Source organism: Pristiophorus japonicus, chromosome 6, assembly GCF_044704955.1.
Source record: "Pristiophorus japonicus isolate sPriJap1 chromosome 6, sPriJap1.hap1, whole genome shotgun sequence".
NCBI classification, from domain to species: Eukaryota; Metazoa; Chordata; class Chondrichthyes; family Pristiophoridae; genus Pristiophorus; species Pristiophorus japonicus.
Genome location: NC_091982.1, coordinates 108279446 through 108301866, shown reverse-complemented (window position 1 = coordinate 108301866; position 22421 = coordinate 108279446). Strand labels below are relative to the sequence as shown.

The following is a 22421-nucleotide window of genomic DNA, read 5'->3' as shown; positions in this document are numbered from 1 at the left end:
TTCATGGCAGGCAATGGAATTAACCATGTTAGAACGGCACCGTTCAAGCCGGCCTCAAACGGCCAGGCAGAACGAGCAGTGCAGATAATCAAACAGGGGATGCTCAGATTCCAAGGGGGTTCCCTACAAACCCGCTTATCATGCCTCCTGTTGGCCTATAGATCCCGACCACACTCGCTCACAGGGGTTCCACCCGCAGAGCTACTAATGAAAAGGACGCTCAAAACCCGATTATCCCTTATACACCCCACCATGAAAGAAATTGTCGAGAGCAGGCGCCAGTCACAATATCACTACCATGACAGGAATGCGAGGGCACGATGTATTGATGTAAATTATCCTGTTTTTGTCCTCAACTACGCTGCAGGGCCCAAATGGCTCGCAGACACTGTGGTTGCCAAAGAGGGAAATAGGATTCTGGTAGTTAAACTTACCAATGGACAAATCTGCCGCAAACATGTGGATCAAACAAAAAGGAGGTTCAGCAACCCCATAGAAGAAGCAGAGGAAGAACACGATATAGAGTTCACTCCACCACAGGTGACCGAACACTGGAACCAAAGGGAGGAGAGCTCAGTCACTGTGGGCAGTCCGGACAGGCCTGAGGCACTGCAAACAGCAGACACTCAGGCCAGCGCCCAACAACCGGAGCCCCAACTCAGGCACTCTACAAGGGAGCGTAAACCACCAGAGAGACTCAACCTGTGATCCCAATAAGACTTTGGGGGGGGAGGTGATGTCATGTATTCAACCAGCATTGTAACCCATGTATAAACTGATCTAAGTTGTACACCGTGAGAACACTGACCACTAGGTGGGAGACACTCCTAACCTGGACCTTCAGGTATAAAAGGGGAAGTTCCACCCACCTTCATCACTTGAGTGCTAACAAATACAGGACAGGTCACAGACTGACCTTCTCTCAATCATGGGCCTCTTGTGCATTTATACTGTGTAGTAAGGACGTATCAGTTTTAGTCTCCTTAATAATTTATATTCTTATCGGTGTAGTATTTTGGCTCATTAGTCGGCTGTGTATATCCTACAGGATTGTAAACAGTGGATGGCATGGCATTACTCACTTTTACAGCATGACATTTTCGACGTGCAGAATATTGTCTGCTCACATTGATGAACATTCACAGAACTTAATGCTAATTCAAGGTAATATTTTGACAAATAATATTATCCATTCAGAAATGTATAGTAAACGAGTTTTGTTGCTACTTTGGCCTAGAATTATTGTTCAAAAATTAGAATATGAAGTGAATTTCACGCTCGTCAAGATGTCACACTTCTCCGCCTGTTTCAACAGTGAGCATTCCCAAGGCAGCTGAAGAGCAACAATAATTATAGCACCAATAATGAAGCGGTTTCACTTTCATCATCATCATAGGCAGTCCCTCGAAACGAGGATGACTTGCTTCCACGCCAAAAAAGGATGAGTTCACAGGTGTTTCAATGAAGGACCTCATATTCCAGGTCCTGAACTTCATAGTGTTGGGTGGAAGATGCCTGTGCGTGGATTTTTTTAACATGTGGTGGCTGTTGCACACCAGCCACACATGGGCTTGACAGAGCTAGGTCTTGGTCCAGTGGCAAGGGTTAACCAAGACGACTCGAGACCTGCTCTCCTACACGGGCCCAGTGTGCACACGTATCGCAGTGTGGGCTGGCCCGTGCTGCTCCTGGGCCCATGCCTCTTCTGGCCCCGAACTCACGCCTCTCCTGGGCCCCGATCACGCTCCTCTACATTCTCTCGCCGCTCCTTCGCCCCAACCTCGTCGCTCCTGTTGTACCTGCCCACGCTCCAATCAGCGACCTGGATCTTGATGACATCACTCTTCGCTGCCGTCGCCCTCCTGCACCAGCTCGTGCTGTACTGTGCAGTGGTACACCGCCACGCTGCCCATGGCCGCCGCTTGCCGCTTCTTTTATGGTCCCGACCTGCCGCTGATGGTCTCTCACAGGTCGGGGCCATCACGCAGTGGGTAGTAATGGCGAACTAACTTTGCACTGATGCTGCGTTGACGGTATAAATCCAGAGTCAAGGCCGAACTTGATACCACACCAGGAGTAAAACTGCCTGGAGGAGGGAGTCTCACTTCAATTCACTTCACTTCACCGTCACTTTGGGCCTCAACACTCAACTTACACTCCACAAGTTTAGTGTTTGTGAAAAGCTGTAACAGTTTTGTGCAGACAGATAACTTATGGCACAAATGCACTGCAAGACTACCTCAATTCTCACCCAACAACGTATCTTTGCATGAACCTCCCACCCTAGTCATCCATGTGACCTGACTGAGATTGCTAATTCAGTGCCAGCCAGTAAAGCCCCGTCGAACAATGGAACAGGCAGTAAGTATTTCAATTGGGATCCATAGTTGGCAGAGTGTGGGAAGGTAGTATCTCTCAGTCTTCGATGGATTAAAGCTCTGGCCAGAAGTGAAAGTTAGTCTTCCACAGTACTTTCAGCTGTGGCTCAGTGGGAGGCACTCTCGCCTCTGAGTCAAAAAGTTTGTGGATTCAAGTCCCACTCAAGAGACTTAAGCACAAAATCTTGGCTGATACTTCAGTGCAGTGCTGAGCAAGTGCTGCACCATCTTTCAGATGAGACATTAAATCTGCCCTCTCAGGCGTATGTAACAGATCCCACGGCACTATTTCGAAGGAGAGCAGGGGAATTCTGTCTGGTTTCCTCGTCAATATTTATCCCTCAACCAACATCACGAAAACAGACTATCTGGTCATTCTAATATTGGTCTTTGTCTGCAAATTGGCTGCCAGGTTTTCCATATTCCAACAGTGACTACACTTAAAAAGTCCTTCATTGGCTGTAAAGCACTTTGGAATATCCTGAGGTCGTGAAACGCGCTATATAAATGCAAGTTATTTACTTTTTCTTTACTGCAATTACACTAAGACCCAGTTGGATTTCCTGGCTTTACGGTTTATTACAAAGGATTCTTCTGTTGGTTTCTGGAAGGAGAAGATCTGGTTGACCTACTCAGTTAGCTATTGATAAAATAATGTTATATTAACATGGGCTCTTTTAATAAACAGGGAATGCAGATACTGAAAACAGGAATGCAGGTTAAGAATGTTTTAAAGGAATTGCAACCCAGGCATTGATAATGCCAAATAAAAACAGAAAATGCTTAGCAAGTCAGGCAGCATCTGTGGAGCGAGAAACAACATTAAACTTTCAGGTCAATGACCTTACATCAGAACTGGCTGACGAAAGGTCATTGACCTGAAACGTTAACTCTGTTTCTCTCTCCACAGATGCTGCCTGACCTGCATCTGCAGTATTTTGCTTTTATATTGATAACGCCGATCGTATCGATATGGGAAAGTCCCAATTATTCCTCATCGGGTTCAATTAATATTATATAAATGTCTCTTTCAGAATTATAGCCTGCTCTATGAGCATGAAACGATATGTGGAGGCTAATATCTCTCAGAAGTCTCACACTACAATCAAATACTTCATGAAGATGTGGAGCAGTGTGAGTGAGACCCTCATCTTTATTTTCCTCGGTGTTTCCACTATTGGGGACAAGCACGAATGGAGTTGGCCCTATGTATGTTTCACAATGATATTTTGCCTTGTCTGGAGAGCAGTTGGTAATTAGAATTTATTTTCTCTCTCTTTTTTCAATAACTTGCTCACCCTTCCCCTCACCAACACCCCCCCTCCCCTTCCCCACCCCCACCCCCCGCTCCATCCACACATCCCATAATATTCCCCAGCCAAGAAGGGCACACAGATGGCTTGGCAATGAAACTAAGACACTCCAGTAGTGACCTTTAAGAGGTACAAGAGATAGGTTTGCCAACTCTGGTTGGACGTATTCCTGGAAGTTTCGTCACATGACCAGTCAAATGGCATTTTTCCCCATCTTCAATATTTTTACAATTAATAAAGAAAAGTGATCAAAGAAAATAAAAAAGATAAATATTTTTATAATGCCCCGATGATTTTTCTCCTGAATTGCTCGTAGCAGTGTCCTGGAGACTAATCTTGAATTCCTGGAGATTCCAGTCCAATCCTGGAAGCTACCCTCGTGAGAGAGCAACCTGAAGATATGAAAGCCGCAGATTTCACATCTCTCCGCGTGTGGAAATATCAATTCCTGTGGCCGTTGCCTCACTTCTTGCAGCATTGCCCACATTGGAATCTCGCCACGGGGTTAATCATGGGTTTCAATCCCATATCCCCACTAGTATGCAGCAGGAAGGCAAATGGAATGTTGGCCTTTACTGCGGGGGATGGAGTATAAAAGTAAGGAAGTCCTGCTACAAATGTACAGGGTATTGGTGAGGCCACAACTGGAGTACTGCATACAGTTTTGGTCTCCTTATTTAAGGTGGGATATATTTGCATTGGAGGCAGTTCAGAGAAGGTTCACTAGGTTGATTCCTGAGATGAAGGGGTTAATTTATGAAGAAAGATTGAGCAGATAGGGCCTATACTCATTGTTTAGAAGAATGAGAGGTGATCTTATTGAAACATCTAAGATACTGATGGGATTCGACAAGATAGATGCAGAGAGGATGTTTCACCTCGTGGCGAATCTAGAACTAGGGGGCATAGTTTAAAAATAAGGGGCTGCCCATTTTGAACTGAGATGAGGAGGAACTATAGATAGATTTTTGAATTGGGGGAAATGAAAACCAGAGCGTGACAGGAAGGGACGGAATGTATAAACATAAAAGTGAATCAGAAAGTGGGGTCCAAGCAGGAAAGAATTGTACAAAAACGAATTTAAAAGCTCTTTATCTGAATGCACGCAGCATTTGTAACAAAATAGATGAGTTGATGGCACCAATAGATACAGATGGGTATGATCTGATAGCTATTACAGAGACGTGAATGCAAGGTGACAAAGGCTGGGAACTAAATGTTCAGGGGTATTTGAAAATTCGGAAGGACAGACAGAAAATAAAAGGAGGTGGGGTAGCTCTGTTAATAAAGGATGAGATCAGTGCATTAGTGAGAAACGATATTGGCTCAGAAGATCAAGGTGTTGAATCAGTTTGGGTGGAGATAAGGACTAATAAGGGGAAAAAGTCGCTGGTGGGCATAGTCTATAGACCTCCTAACAGTAGCTACACGGTTGGACGGAGTATAAATCAAGAACTAATGGAGGCTTGTAAAAAAGGATCGGCAATAATCATGGGCGATTTTCACCTTCATATTGATTGGACAAACCAATATGGCCAGGGTAGCCTTGAGGAGGAGTTCATAGAGTGTATCTGAGATAGTTTCCTTGAACAGTATATTGCGGAACCAACGTGGGAGCAGGCTATCTTAGATCTGGTACTGTGTAATGAGACAGGATTAAAAACGATCTCCTTGTAAAGGACCCCCTCAGAATGAGTGACCATAACATAGTTGAATTTCAAATTCAGTTGGAGGGTGAGAAAGTTGGATCTCTAACCAATGTCCTAAGCTTAAATAAAGGTATGAAGGCAGAGTTGGCTAAAGTGGATTGGGAAAATAGATTAAGATATGGGACGGTTGATGAGCAGTGGCAGATATTTAAGGAGATATTTCATAACTCTCAACAAAAATATATCCCAATGAGAAGGAAAGGCTGTAAGAGAAGGGATAATCATTTGTGGCTAACTAAGGAAATAAGGGATGGTGTCAAATTGAAAACAAGGGCATACAATGTGGCCAAGACTAGTGGGAAGCCAGAGGATTGGGAAACTTTTAAAAGCCAGCAAAGAATGACTAAGAAAATAATAAAAAGAGGGAAACTAGATTATGAAAGTAAAGTAGCACAAAATATAAAAGCAGATAGTAAGAGTTTCTACAGGTACATACAAAGGAAAAGAGTGGCTAAAGTAAATGTTGGTCCCCTATAGGATGAGACTGGGGAATTAATAATGGGGAACAGGGAAATGGCAAAGACTTTGAACAAATATTTTGAATCGGTCTTCACGGTAGAAGACATTAAAAACATCCCAATTGTGGATAATCAAGGGGCTATAGGGAGGGAGGAACCTAATCCAACCACTATCACTAATGAAGTAGTACTCGGTAAAATAATGGGACTAAAGGCGGATAAGTCCCCTAGACCTGATGGTTTGCATCCTAGGGCCCTAAAAGAAATGGCTGCAGAGATAGTGGAAGCATTGGTTGTAATCTACCAAGATTCCCTGGTTTCTGGGGAGGTCCCAGCAGATTGGAAAACCGCAAATGTAACATCCCTATTTAAAAAAGGAGGTAGACAGAAAGCAGGAAACTATAGACCGGTCAGCCTAACATCTGCAATTGGGAAAATGCTGGAGTCCATTATTAAGGAAGCAGTAGCAAGGCATTTGGAAAAGCATAATTCAATCAAGCAGAATCAGCATGGTTTTATGAAAGGGAAATCATGTTTGTCAAATTTGCTGGAGTTCTTTGAGGATGTAACAAGCAGGGTGGATAAAGGGGAACCAGTGGATATGGTGTATTTGGATTTCCAGAAGGCATTTGATAAGGTGTCACATAAAAGGTTACTGCACAAGATAAAAGCTCATTGGGTTGAGAGTAATATATTAGCATGGATAGAGGATTCACTAATTAACAAAAAAACAGAGACGGGATAAATGGGTCATTTTCCAGTGGGCAAACAGTGACGAGTGGGTTGCCGCAGGGATCAGTGCTGGGTCCTCAACTATTTACAATCTAGATTAATGACTTGGATGAAGGGGCTGAGTGTAATGTAGTCACGTTTGATGATGATACAAAGATGGGTCGGAAAGCAAATTGTGAGGAATACACAAAAAATCTGCAAAGGGATATAGATTAGCTAAGTGAGTGGGCAAAAATTTGGTAGATGGAGTATAATGTAGGAAAATGTGTGGTTATCCACGTTGGCAGAAAAAATAGAAAAGCAAATTATATTTTAAATGGAGAAAAATTATATAAAGTGCTTCAGTACAGAGGGACCAGGGGGTCCTTGTGCATGAAATACAAAAGTTTAGATGCAGGTACAGCAAATAATCAGCAAGGCAAATGGAATGTTGGCCTTTATTGCAAGGGGGATAGAGTATAAAAGCAGAGAAGTCCTGCTACAACTGTACAGGGTATTGGTGAGGCTCCACCTAGAGTACTGCGTACAGTTTTGGTCTCCATATTTATAAAGGATATACTTGCATCGGAAGCTGTTTAGGGGGCATAGTCTCAGAATAAAGGGCCGCCCATTTAAAACTGAGATGAGGAGGAATTTCTTCTCTCTGAGGGTTGTAAATCTGTGGAATTCCCTGCCCCAGAGAGCTGTGCAGGATGGGTCATTGAATATATTTGTGGCGGAGATAGACAGATTTTTGAACGATAAGGGAATAAAGGGTTATGGGGAGCGGGCAGGGAAAAGGAACTGAGTCCAAGATCAGATCAGCCATGATCTTGTTAAATGGCAGAGCAGGCTCGAGGGGCCATATGGCCTACTCCTGCTCTTACTGCCATACTGCAGTGATATGATGCTCACTTCACAACGGAATCAGTTTTCTCTCAAATGCTGATTTTCTTTCATACGTTAAAATGTTATATGAATCTGTACTCTACAAATTGTAATCCTAAAATAATTGGCATGATCTAACCAGTACAATACTTTCTTTTCTACAAATATTTTTTTTTTCAGCATTGTGTAGAGGGAACAAAAGGTATGGTAGCCGGAAAGATTAATGTGTGCTCAAAAAACACAGTATACATCATGAGATAAATTTAGTGAGGAATAATCAGGAGATTGGGACTGATGCAGATGGAGCAAAGGTTCCCCGCCCCACACCCAACTTTCCTGTCAGACAAGATGTGTGTGCAGTGCGCAGTGTGATCATTGTGGGTGGAGATTAGAGATAGTAAGGGGAAAAAGTCACTGGTGGGCGTAGTTTATAGGCCCCCAAATAATAACTTCACAGTGGGGCGGGCAATAATCAAGGGAATAATGGAGGCATGTGAAAAAGGAACGGCAGTAATCATGGGGGATTTTAACCTACATATCGATTGGTCAAATCAAATCGCACGGGGTAGCCTGGAGGAGGAATTCATAGAATGCATATGGGATTGGTTCTTAGAACAGTATGTTACAGAACCTACAAGGGAGCATGCTATCTTAGATCTGGTCCTGTGTAATGAGACAGGAAAAATAAACGATCTCCGAGTAAAAGATCCTCTCGGAATGAGTGATCACAGTATGGTTGAATTTGTAATACAGATTGAGGGTGAGGAAGTTGTGTCAGAAACGAGCGTACTATGCTTAAACAAAGGGGACTACAGTGGGATGAGGGTAGAGTTGGCTAAAGTAGACTGGAAACACAGACTAAACGGTGGCACAATTGAGGAACAGTGGAGGACTTTTAAAGAGCTCTTTCATAGTGCTCAACAAAAATATATTCCAGTGAAAAAGAAGGGCAGTAAGAGAAGGGATAACCAGCCGTGGATAAGCAAGGAAATAAAGGAGAGTATCAAATTAAAACCCAATCCGTATAAGGTGGCCAAGGTTAGTGGGAAACGAGCAGATTGGGAAAATTTTAAATGACAGCAAAGAATGACTAAGAAAGCAATAAAGAAAGGAAAGATAGATTACGAAAGTAACCTTGCGCAAAACATAAAAACAGATAGTAAAAGCTTTTACCGATATATAAAACGAAAGAGAGTGACTAAAGTAAATGTTGGTCCTTTAGAAGATGAGAAGGGGGATTTAAGAATGGGAAATGTGGAAATGGCTGAGACCTTAAACAATTATTTTGCTTCGGTCTTCACAGTGGAAGACACAAAAACCATGTCAAAAATTGCTGATCACGGGAATGTGGGAAGGGAGGACCTTGAGACAATCACTATCACGAGGGGGTTACTGCTGGACAGGCTAATGGGACTCAAGGTAGACAAGTCCCCTGGTCCTGATGAAATGCATCCTAGGGTATTAAAAGAGATGGCGGAAATTATAGCAGATGCATTTGTTATAATCTACCAAAATTCTCTGGACTCTGGGGAGGTACCAGCGGATTGGAAAGCAGCTAATGTAACGCCTCTGTTTAAAAAAGGGGCAGACAAAAGGCAGGTAACTATAGGCCGGTTAATTTAACATCTGTAGTGGGGAAAATGCTTGAAGCTATCATTAAGGAAGAAATAGCGGGACATCTAGATAGGAATAGTGCAATCAAACAGATGCAACATGGATTCATGAAGGGGAAATCATGTTTAACTAATTTACTGGAATTCTTTGAGGATATAACGAGCATGGTGGATAGAGGTGTACCGATGGATGTGGTGTATTTAGATTTCCAAAAGGCATTCGATAAGGTGCCACACAAAAGGTTACTGCAGAAGATAAAGGTACACGGAGTCAGAGGAAATGTATTAGCATGGATAGAGAATTGGCTAGCTAACAGAAAGCAGAGAGTCGGGATAAATGGGTCCTTTTCGAGTTGGAAATCGGTGGTTAGTGGTGTGCCACAGGGATCGGTGCTGGGACCACAACGGTTTACAATATACATAGATGACCTGGAAGAGGGGACAGAGTGTAGTGACACAAAGATTAGTGGGAAAGCGGGTTGTGTAGAGGACACAGAAAGGCTGCAAAGAGATTTAGATAGGTTAAGCGAATGGGCTAAGATTTGGCAGATGGTATACAATGTTGGAAAATGTGAGGTCATCCACCTTGGAAAAAAAAACAGTAAAAGGGAATATTATTTGAATGGGGAGAAATTACAACATGCTGCGGTGCAGAGGGACTTGGGGGTCCTTGTGCATGAATTCCAAAAAGTTAGCTTGCAGGTGCAGCAGGTAATCAGGAAGGCGAATGGAATGTTGGCCATCATTGCGAGAGGGATGGAGTACAAAAGCAGGGAGGTCCTGCTGCAACTGTATAGGGTATTGGTGAGGCTGCACCTGGAGTACTGCGTGCAGTTTTGGTCACCTTTTTAAGGAAGGATATACTAGCTTTGGAGGGGGTACAGAGACAATTCACTCGGCTGATTCCGGAGATGAGGGGGTTACCTTATGATGATAGATTGAGTAGACTGGGTCTTTACTCGTTGGAGTTCAGAAGGATGAGGGGTGATCTTATAGAAACATTTAAAATAATGAAAGGGATAGACAAGATAGAGGCAGAGAGGTTGTTTCCACTGGTCGGGGAGACTAGAACTAGGGGGCACAGCCTCAAAATACGGGGGAGCCAATTTAAAACCGAGTTGAGAAGGAACTTCTTCTCCCAGAGGGTTGTGAATCTGTGGAATTCTCTGCCCAAGGAAGCAGTTGAGGCTAGCTCATTGAATGTATTCAAATCACAGATAGATAGATTTTTAACCAATAAGGGAATTAAGGGTTATGGGGAGCGGGCGGGTAAGTGGAGCTGAGTCCACGGCCAGATCAGCCATGATCTTATTGAATGGCGGAGCAGGCTCGAGGGGCTAGATGACCTACTCCTGTTCCTAATTCTTATGTTCTTATGTTCTTGTGACTCGACTTGCACAGGACAATGTCTGAAGCAAGCCTGTTCTCAAAGTGTGCATAGATTTACAATTATGTTAGCATGACCGTCAAGCAGATTTTAGGAATGAGCAACTATATCTTGTTTGGTAGATGTGATTTCACATCAGTTATAATGCTTTTCCTAATGCCAAATTTAATTGAAAAAGCAAGTTGAGAAAACTCAATTTGGAAGAACCAGATAACAAGAGTCTGTTCATGACAAGATAATCAAACTGCATTTTAGGGACTAATGAAAAAAAAAAAATTTCATTTGCTCAATTTTACCAATGTCTAGTAACAGATTTCTCTTTTGTTTTTTGTTTCTAGGTGTCATTTTCCTGACATTTGTTGTGAATAAGTTCCGTGTGAATGTCGTCACGAGAAAGGACCAGTTCATCATAGCCTACGGTGGATTGCGAGGGGCCATCTGCTTCTCCCTTGTTTTCTTACTTCCCAACTTTCCTCAGAAGAAACTGTTCACCACAGCTACAATAGTGGTCATCTTTTTTACAGTCTTTGTTCAGGTAAGCAGGGATTTTTCCAGTAATGTCGAGCCGTTAAATATATTTTCTCTTTGTCACCTTGACTTTAGAAATAATTCTGATCCCTTCTTGTGTGATGTCACATCGGGCAGGGCCAATGCACCATCGCAACAGTGCGTGTCATTCTCAATTACATTCCCCACAAACAAGCATTGGTGTTAATCTTTGACCCTGGCAGCCGCAGTGAATTCATTACTCCTGGGCCAGCCCATTCTTATAGCACTAAGCTCATACACCAGAATGGTGAAAAATCCTCCAATATTACAGCAATCACAAGCTAAGTGCAAACAAGGCAGATCACCTGGCCCCTCTTAGACCATGTGCCTAGAATGAAAAACTAAAAATTCAACAGCACAGCATGCTACTGGTCTTTAATCATAGAATCATAGAAGATTACAACACAGAATGAGGCCATTCGGCCCATCGTGTCCGTGTCAGTCGAAAAAGAGCTACCCAGCCAAATCCCACCTTCCAGCACTAGGTCCGTAGCCGTGTTGATTGTAGCTCTTTAAGTGCACATCCAAGTACATTTTAAATGTGATGAGCTTTTCTGCCTGTACCACCATTTCAGGCAGTGAGTTCCAGACCCCCAGAACTCTCTGGGTGAAAATTGTTTCCTCATCTCCCTCTAATCCTTCTACCAATTACTTTAAATCTATGGCCCCTGGTTATTGACTCCTCTGCTAAGGGAAATAGGTCCTTCCTATCTACTCAATCTATGCTCCTCATAATTTTGTAGACAACAATTAAATCTCCCCTCAGCCTCGTCTGTTCCAAGGAAGACAACCCCAGCCAATCCAATCTTTCCTCATAGCTAAAGTTTTCCAGTCCTGGAAATGGTTAAAATTTCGACTTCCACACCCTCTGTATAGATTATCTGTCCAAAGTGATAACCCTTTGTGTGAAGAGATTCTTCCTGGCACCAGTATTCATTTACTTACATTGGTTTGAACGTATGCTCCCTTGCCCAACTGTTAGGGCTTACTTTGAATAATATTCCAGATATATCTTTAGTATGCTATTTTATAACTTCTATACCAGTGGTTCTCAACCTTTCTGTGTTCGCGGCACACTTTCGAATACTAGAATTTTTGGCGGCACAATTGAAAGGATTAAAAGGTGAACACAGGTTAAAATAAAAGCAAGTTTCAGAAAATGTAAAAAACTTTTTATTAATCACAGTATATGATGATATACAACTTTGTACACATGTATGTTATTAATTATTTTTTATTCTGAAAGTAACAATAAAATAATAAACTATAATAATAATTCCTCACATTAATTATAGATTAATTAGTATTTTAATGTGATACTTGAGACTGACGTTTTTTAGTTATGTCACTAATATTAGGGCGTATAACTGATAAGGCGACTCTCATTTCATGTTCAAGTTCGCTAAGTTTTTCCCGTTTTTTGCATTTGATGTCCGTAAGAGTTGAGAATCCTAATTCGCAGAGATATGATGTTGAAAACTGCATCAGAATTATCAAGGCTTTTTTTGATATTGCAGGATATTCTTCTTTAATAAAAATCCAGAACGCATCAAGAGACATATCTGAATGTTTCATTTAAGACCGCGGTCTGTAGAAATAGAAGTTAATTCTTCTTCTCCTTCTTGCAATGTAAAATCAAAATCTGACGTACTAATTGGAGAAAATAGATTTCTTACCCAATCATACTTCTCTACGTCCAAAAATGGAAAATATATTTTGATGTTGTCTTCTAGTGATGCCAAATGCTCTATCACGATTGGAGCAACCTTTCTAATACTGTGATTTGGTATCAAATGGAACATTTCAAGATTTTTTTCTGTTGCTCTCTTTTTCCAGATAGAAATTTTTTCTGAAAAGCTAATAGCTTGTCTGTAGAGGTGAGAATGTTTTCATTTCGCCCTTGCATACTGGTATTAACGCTGTTAAGACAATTAAATATATTTGCCAAATATGCGAACTTAGCACACCACATTTCACTCTTAAGGTATTTGCAAAAGGTAACGTTTCCTTCTCTTTCAAAAAATATTGACAATTCTTCTTTAAGTTCAAATACACGACATAAGACTTTTCCCGTTGAAAGCCATCTTACCTCTGTATGCAAAAGTAAATATTCGTGCTGTGCATCCATAGCTTTGCAGAGCTGTTTAAACAAACGAGTTTTTAAAGGTCTTGATTTTATATAATTTACAATATAAACAACTTGATCTAATACAGATATTAATTCTAGCGGTAACATCTTTGCAACAAGTGCTTCTCTATGCAAAAAGCAATGGGTGAATAATGTATTTGGATTATATTTTTTTGCAAGCGTAATTAATCCTTTGACACATCCCACCATAGATGGAGCACCGTTCGTGCAGATTCCAACACATGAGTCCCATGAAATTTTCAAGTCTTCTAAATATGAATTCACAGAATCAAATATGTCTTGACCTCTAGTATTTTCTGGAAGTTCTCTACAGCACAGAAATTGGTTCAATATCTTGTTTTCATGAATGAAGCGAACAAATGCTTATAATTGTGCTTTACCACTAATGTCGGTAGACTCGTCGATTTGTAAAGCAAACTTCGAGTTTGTAAGTTTCTCGGCTACATTTTCTTCAATGTTAGATGACATGTCATTTATCCTTCTCCGAATTGTATTGTCAGAACCGGAATTTTTGCAATTTCTTGTTCAGCTTCATCACCAAGCATTATTTTGACAATTTTTCGACATGCGGGCAAAATAAGTGACTCAGCGATAGTATGAGGCTTCATTGTCTGCCTATTAATTCAGCAACTTCATAAGAAGCAATTTGAACCTTATCTGGCACCTTCACATTGTTTTCAAAATTTTCACTTGTTTTGATTGCGTTGCCATCAATCTCCTAAAATAACTCTGATCTTTTGTTGCAAGATGTGCATGTTTCGTAGTAAAATGACGTTTCAATTTACTGGGAACCATTGTAATGTTCGACAGTTTTTCGCCGCACACAACACACAGTGGAATGGGGCATTCTTCTTCTCCTGTCCATGAAAAACCGAACCTCAAATAATCCTCCATATATTGATGATGAATTTTGGATTTTTTAGGATTTGGTTTGGCACCACTTGTACTGGCATTGGTTGTAGGCCTACTAACACCACTTGTAGTGATACTGTCATTGATATCTCCTTGTCCATTTTTATGTTTTCTTATGATGAATTTGTCCATTGGGGGGGACAAACTTTATTCGTCTGAGTGATCCAAACTCCAGACAGACACAAACTGAGTCTTCCAATTTCCAGACTCCAGACAGAAACGAGTCTAGAGTTGAACAGGAAGTTTTGATTTTGACTATGGTCAAAATATGCTAAAAGCCAACTCCCAAAAATCAAAGGAGCCGCTAGGGCGGCTAGGCCAGGTCAAATTGGATGCCGCATACATCAAAGGAGACGCTACTTGGCGCTATATCAGGTCAAAGCGTCAAAGATGCCGTCAGTCCCGGCCACACATCAAGCTGCAGATCAATAAAGAAAAATAACAAAATATAAATAAGAATGTGGTTAAATGTAATTAAATAATTTTTGATATTTTATTATAAAAACTCCACTTTTTACTGCATATGTGTTCGACTCGTCTTCCATCTCTTTCACCCAAATTAATAATCAAATTTTAAGCTTTTCACATGAACAACTTAATACTATTATTTTGGATTGGGGCTGGCCTTGGCCCAAGTGCCCCCCTGGCTACGTCCTTGGTACAGACGCACATACACACACAAACATAAATATCCATACACACGCTTATACACACACACACACACAGTCTCATTCGATGGTAGGCACTTGCACTTCTCTATCAGTAATGGGAGGGAGTAAGGGAGTGGGAGAAGGGGGGATGGGTGCCGAGTACTGAGTATGGACATTTAAATTGTTTGTGTATGTTGTCTCTTGTCATTATTATTTGTACAACTCTAGAACATAGTTTTTTTGATAATAGTAGAGATAAATAGATAGTTATTTGTCAATATTGGCAATGTTTACCACAGCAGTGGCGTCATACATATAGGTAGATGACATGTGTCTGTTTGTCTCTCTCTCGCCCCCCTCCCCTTCTGTTTCAGAGTTAAATGGTTTGTGTTTCATTGTGAAATCAGTTAAAGTCCACCATACTTTTACACAATTTGGCAGCACACCTGTGAAGGGTTCATGGCACACCAATGTGCCGCGGAACACCGGCTGAGAACCACTGTTCTATACAGGTGCCTCCTCAGTTGGTGTAGCTGAGCCTAATCTGGATCACTGGTTCAAAGGAACAACAGAACTTCTACTTATATTGCATCTTATTATTCCCTCAGGATGTCCTTGGCTTTACAACCAATGGATTACTTTTGAAATGCAGTCACTATTGTCATGTGACTATAAAAGCCACAGCAGTAGATTTTGGTCTTCACCAGCTGCTGATAATCTGGCGGAGTGGAACCAGCCTGTTCTAAAACCCGCCCAATTTTCATTCCATGCAATGTCTTCCCTTGTCCTTCAATCTCCTGATTCTGGAAATCAGCCTTTGACTCTTCTCTACACTGCCTTTATGATTTAAATCTTCCCTTCATGTATTGGTCATCAAATTGAACACAGTAGATCTAACTGTGGTTATCAAAGTTATGAACGGCCTTGATAAATTAAATAAGGAAAAATGATTTGCCCTGGTTGGTGATCTGGTAACTATAATGGCATAAATTTAAGATCATTATGAAAAGACTGAAAACCGAGGTTGGGAGATATGCAGAGGGTTGTTAGGAAATGGAGTGCTCTGCCTGGAACAGTGATGGAAGTAGAATCCATAATAGGTTTTAAAACAGAAATTAGTAACTACTTCAAAAATATAAATTTTAAAGGGTATGGGGAAAGGTCAAAGGAATGGGACTATGGGAGAATGGGCGCAGGCATGGTAGGCCCAATGGTCTCCTTTGTGCTATAACTCGAGTACTCAAGGTGCAGTCTAACCAGGACACTGCACAGTTTCAACATGGCACCCTCTGAATCATGCCCTGCTGATTTAGCACGATCGGAGGATGCGTTTCACTACAGTTTAGCAGCAATTTGGGGTGATGGGTAGAAGGTTTAGAGGGGATTTGCGGGGAGGTTTCTTCACCCAGGGAGTGGTGGGGGTCTGAAACTCACTGCCTGGAGGGCTGGTAGAGGCGGAAATCCTTACCACAATTAAAAAGTACTTAGTTGTGCTCTTGAAGTGCCATAGCCTACAGGGCTACGGACCAAGAGCTGGAAAGTGGGATTAGGCTGGCCGGCGCGGACACAATGGGCCAAAATGGCCTCCTTCCATTCTGTAACGTTCGATGATTCTATGATTCAATAGTAATGGAGATGGATATTAAAACTGAGAGATAAGCTGTAACCGCCAGTAATGTTAGCCCACTCACTGTGCTATCCTATGCTTTCTGCACTCTGAAAAAGAAAGGGTGGTGAAATTGGGAACAGAAATTTTGAAAAATGTGCTTGTTAAGGGAATTCAGAGAAAAATGCAATGGGTTTCTGCTAGAGTAAATTATAATGACCATTTAGGAACTACTTAGTATCTGTAATGTCTGTAAGCTTGTAATGTTTCTAGCTCCGCACTGTGGATGCGGATGTATTGTGTACTGCAATTGTAGGGTTAATAATAAACAGAACCAGGCAGATTTCCGGAGGCTTCCAAGAGAGCTGCCTGCCATGTTAGGAGCTGTGTGTGCTGTGCTCTGTGAATATATCACATTTGGTGACGAGGATGGGATTTTTCGGATGATTTAAAGCTTAAATTTTGTTGGTGAAGGATTCAGCCAGCTGACAGAGAGACTTTGGAAGTTTCTGTCTATGGAAAAAAGCTACAAAATCCAAGGTAAAATACAGCACACGGTGTGAACAGCTAGAGATTAAAATGGCAGGTGTAATCGGACATTTGGGTGAATATAGACACGACCGGGAATGTTTTAAAGCGTATGTGGATCAGCTAGAAATGTATTTCATTGCAAATAACATAATCGAAGTTCCCGACAATGCAGTCCAGAACCGGGCTGTATTGGAACGTAAGAGAGCAATCTTCTTATCGGAGGCAGGTCCGGCATTGTATGAAACACTGGTAAATCTGCTTGTGCCTGACGAGCCAAAGGACACAACACTTAAAGAGATTTTAACAAAGCTGGAGCAGCACCATAACCCCAAACCATTAGAAATTGCTGCAAGCTATAATTTTGGGATTCGGAATCAAAACACTGATTAAAGTATCAGTGATTACATCGTAGCATTAAAAAAGCTATCGATGCACTGTAATTTTGGAAACTTTCAAAACCGAGCATTACGGGATCGTTTTGTTTGTGGGGTGAAAAATGATGCGATCAGAAGAAAGTTATTGACGACGGATGACTTGACTTTTGAGATTGCTTGTCAGACAGCGAGGTCGATGGGCATGGCTGAACAATATTCCCGAGAATTAAATAATAATTACGGTCGTCAGTCAACCAAGGTAAATCACCTGCAGGTTCAAAGTAAAAGATGGTGGGGGCCCAAAGTCTCAGAAACTGGAAATTCTAACAGAGCGTCGAAGTGGTGCTGTCGGTGCCTGGGACAACACATTGCTCAAAGTTGTCCATACGTGAAGGCAGAGTGTTTCTTCTGCAGGAAGATTGGGCATCTTGCGAAGGCATGTCGACTGAAGGGTGCTATGAGTCAAGTGTTCAAAGCTCTGAGTAGAAATCCCAAGAGACTACATAGCATGGAAGAACAACAACAGGACGATAAGATGTTAAGAGTTACACGTCATCAGGAGCACGAGGTTAATGGACAGCGATTCAGAAAGCATCAAAATCCTCATAAATATTGCGGGATTGAAGATACCAATGGAAATTGACATTGGTGCATCCGTGAATGTAGTACCGGAGTCGCTGTACCTCGACAAATTGCATGATTTCCAACTGGAGAAATCCAAGATAGAGCTGCGAGGCTACGCGGGAGAGAAAATTCCTGTGATAGGTCGTATCACCGTACCGGTGAAACATAAAGATCAATTTCAGAACTTGCCTCTAATAGTAGTGAAAGGAGACAAGGCTGCCTTACAAGGACGAAATTGGTTGAGCTCACTCAAGCTGGATTGGAGTAAGATTTTCTGTTTGGAAGCGTGATTTTCATCAACCGATGATCCAAGGCTTCAAGGCGAGTATCAGGGTACAGAAGGACGCTAGATCGGTTTACTACAAGCCACGTTCCGTACCATATGCACTCAAGGAGAAAGTTGAGCAAGAACTCAAAAGACTAGAGACTGAGAACATTATTTGTAAGATGGATCGAAGTAATTGGGCTACACCCATTGTTATTGTACCTAAGTTCAATGGTAAGGTAAGATTGTGTGATGATTATAAAGTAACCGTAAACCAGGTTCTAGAGGGTAATGTCCCCAATACATTGCTGAATATAGAAGATTTGTTCACAACACTGGTCAGATCTTCTCAAAACTGAATCTTATGAACTAAATGTGGAGTCCAAGCCATGTTTGACTATACATACTCATCTAGGCCTATATCAATTTAATAGGCTACCGTTTGGAGTGTCTTATGCCCCTGCCATATTCCATGGGGTGACGAACCAGATTTTGCAAGGTATTGAAGGGATAGTATGTTAGTTGGATGACATACTAATTTCAGCACCAAGTAGGCAAATTCATAATAACATATTGAATGAAGTCCTCAAATGGCTAGAGAAGCACAGAGTACGAGTGTCTGCTCGTAAGTGTGAGTTATTTAAAAACTCAGTGGAGTACTGAGGGTACAGAGTAGACAAAGATGGTTTACATCCAGCCATGGAAAAATTGGATGCGATCAGAAATGCACCCACTCCCAGGAATGTTACTGAACTTCGTTCATTCTTGGGTCTTTTGAACTATTATAGGAAGTTCCTACCAAATTTGCCTACATTATTACATCTACTGAATAAACTTTTGAAAAAACAGGTCCATTGGAAGTGGTCAAAAGAATGCAATACAGCATTCAAGGAGTGTAAAAGCAAATTGGTAGAGAGCATCATGTTAGTTCACTATGACATATCTAAGGAGATTAAGCTAGCATGCGATGCCTCTCCGTATGGAGTTGGGGCAGTAATATCTCATGTATTAAGTAGTGGGGAGGAGAGACCTCTCAGTGCCAGTGAGAGTAATTATGTGCAAATTGAAAGGGAAGTTCTGGCATTAATTTTTGGGGTGAAGAAATTTCATAAATACTTGTATGGTTGTAAGTTTGCCATCGTTACGGACCATAAGCCCCGAACAGCAATCCTTCATCCAAAGTCCCCAGTTCCAACATTAGCTGCAGCCCGAATGCAGAGATGGGCTTTGAGTTTGTCAGCATATACATATGATATTGAATACAGACGATCAGCTGATCACAGTAATGCTGATGCAATGCCTAGATTGCCTTCCCCATCACAAGTTACACCCGATAGGGAAGACGTGTTTTATTTTTCATACATTGATGAACTGCCAGTCACAGCTGAAGAGATTGGTAGAGCAACCAAACGTGACCCCGTGATGTCAAAGGTTATGAGTATATTGCAAATGGATAGCCAAACCAGGTAACAGACAATGATACACATCCATTCTTCATTCGTAGGAATGAATTATCAGTCAATAAAGATTGTATCATATGGGGTGCAAGAGTGGTTATACCAAATAAATTCAGGTCCAAATTATTTGGAGACCTCCATGACCAGCACCTGGGAATGTGCTTGATCAAGAGTTTTGCACGCAGTTATTTATGGTGGCCCAGTCTTGATAAAGATATAGATTACATCGTGAGTCAATGTATGACATGTCAATCGGTAAGCAAGCAACCACCACCAGTACCATTACAGCCATGGAAATGGCCTCCCAGGGTGTGGCAAAGGCTACATGTTGATTTTGCTGAGTTAGAAGGACAAGAATTGTTCATTGTGATTGACAGCCATTCGAAGTGGTTGAGGTGTTTCCAATGTGGAAAATAACAACAAGTAAAACATTGGACATTTTACGAAAATTATTTTCTTCATTTGGCCTCCCTGAAGAGATTGTTTCGCATAATAGACCACAATTTCGTTCAGGAGAATTTGCACAATTCACGAGCAAAAATGGTGTGAAACATACCAAGATTCCACCAGACCATCCTGCTTCGAATGTTGCAGCAGAGCGCACTGTACAAATTGTAAAACGTGCCCTCATAAAACAAATGTTAGATCCAAATCCAAGGAAACGACAGTTGTCATTGGATCACAAATTGGCTAATTTTTTGACTACATATCAAAATACTCCTCATACAACTACTGGTAGAACGCCAGCAGAGTTGTTTCTCAAACGACAGCCACGAACCAGATTCTCGTTGTTAAAGCCAAATTTGGCACAGTCCATAGAAGAGACACAATTAAGACAGAAAGAGTGTCATGAAAGAGGTAGAGTAAAAGAGAGAAGTGTGAAATTAAACCAGAAGGTGAGAGTGAAGAACCATCACCATAAATGGTTAAAGTGGTTACTAGGAAGAGTGGTGAAGATATGTGGTCCTTGCACATATTTGGTAAAGATGTTTGATAATGGGCAGGTTAGGTTTGTTCATATTGATCATATTTTACCTGCAGACATGGAAGGAGTTGAAGGTGGCAATGATTCAATTATTTCTGACTCATCAGATAGTTTTGATACACCAGTAGCAAATCCTAAATCCAATGTACTGGAAACAAATCCAGGAGTGAATCAGAATGTAAGTCTGAGTCCGAGTCAGGAAAACAAAGAGCCTGAAGTTAGAGTGAGTTCAAATGAAAATCAAGGAAAATCCGTGGAGGAAAATGTTCCTCAGGATGACCTCGAATGAGTGTGAAATCGACACCATGTTTGGAAGGTTCTGTTCGAGAGCGAAGGTATCCTCTTCGAAACAGAAAACAAGTGGTAAAGTTAAATTTGTAAATATGGAAAAAAAATTAAGTTTATATCTTGTGTTATGTATAAACATGAAAGTTATGTATGATGTTTGTTATGATGGCTTTTTTATTAAGGAGGGAGAAATGTAATGTCTGTAAGCTTGTAATGTTTGGGGATCAAGGGGTATGGCGAGAAAGCAGGAATGGGGTACTGAAGTTGCATGTTCAGCCATGAATTCATTGAATGGCGGTGCAGGCTCGAAGGGCCGAATGGTCTACTCCTGCATCTATTTTCTATGTTTCTATGTTTCTATGTAGCTCCACACTGTGGATGTGAATGTATTGTGTACTGCAATTGCAAGGTTAATAATAAACAGAACCTGGCAGATTTCCGGAGGCTTCCGAGAGAGCTGCCTGCCATGTTAGGAGTTGTGTGTGCTGTGCTCTGTAAATATATTACAGTATCTATAACTGGAAGCTCTCTCCCATAGTTCAGCATTCTCTTCCTTGGATTATTGCAGCTCCAGCATACACTGCGAACATCATCAGATCTTCTCTTTCTATCCCGCCTTGAGTTGTTCCTACATGATTCATAGAGTTTGTATGCTGCCCAAGTTCTCTTCCAATGGCCAGTATTTACACTTATCCATGTTGAATTTCATTTTCCCTCATAGAGATTCTATCCAACTCCTTCTGTGGATCCCTGACTGCTTTTTTTGACTTGACTGCCACTCTGCAGTTTGGTGTCACCTTTGATTTGACCAATTTTCTAGGAGTTTCTCAATCTAAGTTGTTGATGTTAATTCAAACCAATTATCGGGGGCATTCCATTCCGTACTTCCCCCTATCCCAATCTCACTCTCCTTGCAGGTTCCCACTGCTTCCTTTCCTTTAGTAACTTTTTCTAAGAGCCATTTCTCACTGTTATAAGCTTATGAAGCATTCAGAACTTTTGCAAACACTTCAGATACATCATACCAGACAGTTTGCTAAAATCCACTGCTGGCATCAGATCCTTCACTTCAGATGTCAGGAGTAATGTTTTACTGAGATATTAATGCTATTACTTAAAAGTTTCTCATTTTATCACAGAACTCCATCAATACATACATTCAGTTTGCAAACATTCTATAATTAATCTCACAGCATATTTTATTTAATGCTTTTGTAATTTCTGCTGGCATATTATGCTAGAATTTACTGTTGAAAAGAAATAAAGTCTTGCATTTATCATCATCATAGGCAGTCCCTCAAAATCGAGGAAAACTTGCCTCCACTCTAAAAGTGAGTTCTCAGGTGACTGTACAGTCCAATGCAGGAATTATAGTCTCTGTCACAGGTGGGGCAGACAGTGGTTGAAGAAAAGGGTGGGCGGGGAATCTGGTATGCCGCACGCTCTTTCCGCTGTCTGCGCTTGGTTTCTGCATGCTCTCGGTGACAAGACTCGGCGTTTATATAACACCTTTCACAACCTCAGGATGTTCCAAAGTAATTTACAGCCAATAATGTACTTTTGAAGTGTAATCA

The 22421-nt window shown here is 41.4% G+C and overlaps 1 protein-coding gene across 1 annotated transcript in view; it reads left to right on the top strand.

Moving 5' to 3' along the window:
* The window catches only part of LOC139265753 (sodium/hydrogen exchanger 2-like), a 271688-nt gene that overhangs the window by 138387 nt on the left and 110880 nt on the right, over positions 1-22421 (top strand). The window contains exons 4-5 of the mRNA XM_070883110.1: positions 3413-3630; positions 10796-10992. Of these exons, the coding sequence (XP_070739211.1) occupies positions 3413-3630; positions 10796-10992 (415 nt within the window). The remainder of the gene's footprint in view (positions 1-3412; positions 3631-10795; positions 10993-22421) is intronic.